At 51.9% G+C, this 3,388-nt stretch overlaps 1 protein-coding gene across 1 annotated transcript in view; it reads right to left on the bottom strand.

Annotated features, from left to right (window-relative positions):
- Nucleotides 1-748: 748 nt before the first annotated feature.
- LOC103373279 (centriolin-like) overlaps nt 749-3,388 on the bottom strand; it is an 8,918-nt gene continuing 6,278 nt past the window's right edge. The window contains exon 11 of the mRNA XM_008303128.1: nt 749-976. Within this exon, the coding sequence (XP_008301350.1) occupies nt 749-976 (228 nt within the window). The remainder of the gene's footprint in view (nt 977-3,388) is intronic.

The raw sequence follows: 3,388 nt of genomic DNA, 5'->3' as shown, positions 1-3,388 counted from the left end.
TGTGTTGCTGTGTGTTGCTGTGTGTTGCTGTGTGTTGCTGTGTGTTGCTGTGTGTTGCTGTGTGTTGCTGTGTCACTGTGTTACTGTGTGTTGCTGTGTCGCTGTGTGTTACTGTGTGTTGCTGTGTGTTGCTGTGTGTTGCTGTGTGTTGCTGTGTTGCTGTGTCGCTGTGTGTTGCTGTGTGTTGCTGTGTGTTGCTGTGTGTTGCTGTGTTGCCGTGTCGCCGTGTTGCTGTGTGTTGCCGTGTTGCCGTGTTGCTTTGTGTTGCCGTGTCGCCGTGTTGCTGTGTGTTGCCGTGTTGCCGTGTTGCTTTGTGTTGCCGTGTTGCCGTGTTGCTGTGTGTTGCCGTGTTTCCGTGTTACTGTGTGTTGCTGTGTTGCCGTGTTGCCGTGTGTTGCCGTGTGTTGCCGTGTTGCTTTGTGTTGCCGTGTTGCCGTGTTGCCATGTTGCTGTGTGTTGCCGTGTTTCCGTGTTACTGTGTGTTGCTGTGTTGCCGTGTTGCCGTGTTGCCGTGTTGCCGTGTTTCCGTGTTACTGTGTGTTGCCGTGTTGCCGTGTTGCCGTGTTGCCGTGTTGCTGTGTGTTGCCGTGTTTCCGTGTTGCTGTGTTGCCGTGTTACTGTGTTACTGTGTTACTGTGTGTTGCTGTGTTGCCGTGTTGCCGTGTTACTGTGTTACTGTGTGTTGCTGTGTTGCCTTGTTGCCGTGTTGCCGTGTTGCCGTGTTACTGTGTGTTGCTGTGTTGCTGTGTTACTGTGTGTTGCCGTGTTGCCGTGTTGCCATGTTGCCGTGTTGCCGTGTTGCCGTGCTGGAACACACCTGTGCCTGCAGCAGCTCCACCGTCAGGTTCAGGGCTCTCAGCTGTTCGATGGAGACCTCCAGCTGCTCTGCTGTCAGCTGATCGGCGGCGCTCATGGACCTGCCGAGCTGCCGTAGTTTCCTGTCCAGGCGGTCCAGGCTCCGCCGGTGGCCGTCGCTCTGTGAAGGCAGCGGCTATCGATCAGAACCGGCCCGGATACAAGAGGCTTCACAAACAGCAGCTGCTTCCATCATTACAGAACACAACCTGGTTGTATCTCAATAAAAAGAAGTCCGTCATCTGTATACGGGCCTCTGGCCTGCAGGGAGTGTCTGTCTGACCAAACACTGGCTTCATGACAAACACAGACAAAGTGACACATGCAGCACGAGTGGTGAAAAGAACCGGACCGAACAGAACCTGAAGATGACCAGAAGTGAACCATCGAGAATCTGAAGAGAAGCTAAAGAAGAAAAGAGAGCTGCACATCAACACAGGGGAGAGCTNTACCTGTGTTTGTGTCGCAGCCGTTTGGTTTCCAGTCGCAGCTTCCTCCTGTCTTCCTGCAGCTCTTCTGCCTCTCTGTTCAAACGCTGACACAGACAGGTGTAATGACACAGACAGGTGTAATGACACAGACAGGTGTAATGACACAGACAGGTGTAATGACACAGACAGGTGTAATGAACCAGCAGCTGTGGGTGATAAACCGAAGCTCTCCAGCGGCCTCAGACTCACCTGCTCCGTGTGTTCGGGGACGTTGCAGAGCAGCGCAGCGCCTCCTGCTGGTGGACTGTAAGAACCGCAGAGCAGCCAGCCGGGTCCGAGCAGGGGCGTGTGAGAGCCAGGAGGAGGAGCGGAGGAGCCTGCAGCTGGGTGGGGTTGAGGAGGAGGCGTCCCCGCTGTGGAGCTGCTGCCTCCTCCACTGTCCCTCCACTCGTCTCTGCTCTGGACGTCAGTGCAGTGAGCCGGGTCGCAGCGCGTCGGCGGCAGGTAGACCCAGTATCCTCCACCTGCTGGAGGCCGGTCAGGAGAACCGAGCTGCTGCAGGTCCAAACCAGAGTCCAGACTGGGAGCCTGAGAAACCCAGGATTACTTTACATCAGGTTTCCAATTCAGGTTTGTGACATGAAAGACGACAGCTTAGTGAAACACACTGTTGGACATTCTAACGTTGTCCAGCGTTTGAAAACCAAACAAATGTGTATTTCACTGAAACAACAATAATTAGTCATATTCTGACCCTCTGAACGGTTCTGGGCTTCAACTGTTCTGAGTTTCTCATTTTTCCACACGATGGGCTATTTTTCTACGACAACAATCGATGGTGACAGAATGTCACGACTTCCTGCCTTAACGTGGTTCATGTTTCCAACAGAGCGGACGAGTTCAAGGACCAGCAAACAGCTGCAACAACTCTTTGTGTTGTTTGTGGTTGTCATGAACTGGTGATTTTTTACAGATAGGATGCTTTTCAAAGCTGCTGCTGAGCCTAAAGGGTCCAAACCAGAGAAGTTAAAGATCAGAACCAGTAGAAACAGAATCTCTTGCTTATGTTTAGTGACAGAAGAAGATCTGGAAAGGTGTGTTAAATGTTCCTGAAGCTAATCTGTAGCGCAGACAGGGCAGTGCGGAGGGAGGACCTGGACCTGTAGACAACGGTGTCATCGGCGTACAGATGGCCGTGCAAACTGGCTACGGCATGGCTGATACTGTTGATGTAAACGTTGAAGAGTGTTGGACCAAGTACTGAACCCTGTGGGACTCCTTTGTGAATTGGTAAAGGGTCTGAGAGAAGACCCTCCACCCTCACTGCGCCCAGGACAATAGCTTCTGAACCAGTTTACACAGTTGTTGGAAAAACCAACATTTTGTAACCTTTCCAAAGGAATGGAGTGGTCACCAGAGTCAAACGTCTTAGCCAAGGTTCTGTTGGCTGAACCAGCCACTGGATCCAGAACCAGGAGGATCAGCTGATCATCACAAACACCAGAGAGTTAAAAGAAGATTTAGAGTCTCACACTGAGTCCAGGAGGTACGAACCACCAGCGGCCTCCATCTGCAGCCCTGGTCCTGGTCCTGGTCCTGGTCCTGGTCCGGTCCAGCTCCTGTCTGAGCTGCTGTGTTTGTCTCTGAGCTTCATCCAGCTCCTCCTTCAGCTGCTCCACAGTTCGTTGGTCCTTCGGAGGTTCTTTGTTCAGCTCGTCTGCAGCCTTCTGACAAAATAATGACTGAATCAGTGGCTGCCGTCTGAAGAACCAGGAACTAGTTCTGGTCTGCTGTCGTCTCTGACTGATCCGGTACGTCAGCTGGACTCTTATCAGAACTTCTTGATAGTTTCTTTTCTTTTTTTAAGAGGAAAAACATAAATGAAGGTGCTTTATCTTCCCACACATGCAGAATATAAGTCAACAGTCATTCTCTTGGATGAGACCTGGAACGTCTTCAGGGATCTCCAGCAGGTCCAGCTGCCAGCATTCATCTACCAGAAGAACCCTGAGCTGGAGGGCTGAGGATCTTCACAGACACACCTCAACAGCTCAGTGTGTCGCTGTGTTGCTGTGTGTTTCTGTGTGTTGCTGTGTGTTGCT

The sequence above is a fragment of the Stegastes partitus genome, unplaced genomic scaffold (genome assembly GCF_000690725.1).
Source record: "Stegastes partitus isolate 25-593 unplaced genomic scaffold, Stegastes_partitus-1.0.2 Scaffold1940, whole genome shotgun sequence".
NCBI lineage: Eukaryota > Metazoa > Chordata > Actinopteri > Pomacentridae > Stegastes > Stegastes partitus.
This window is presented reverse-complemented; position numbering and strand designations above follow the sequence as displayed.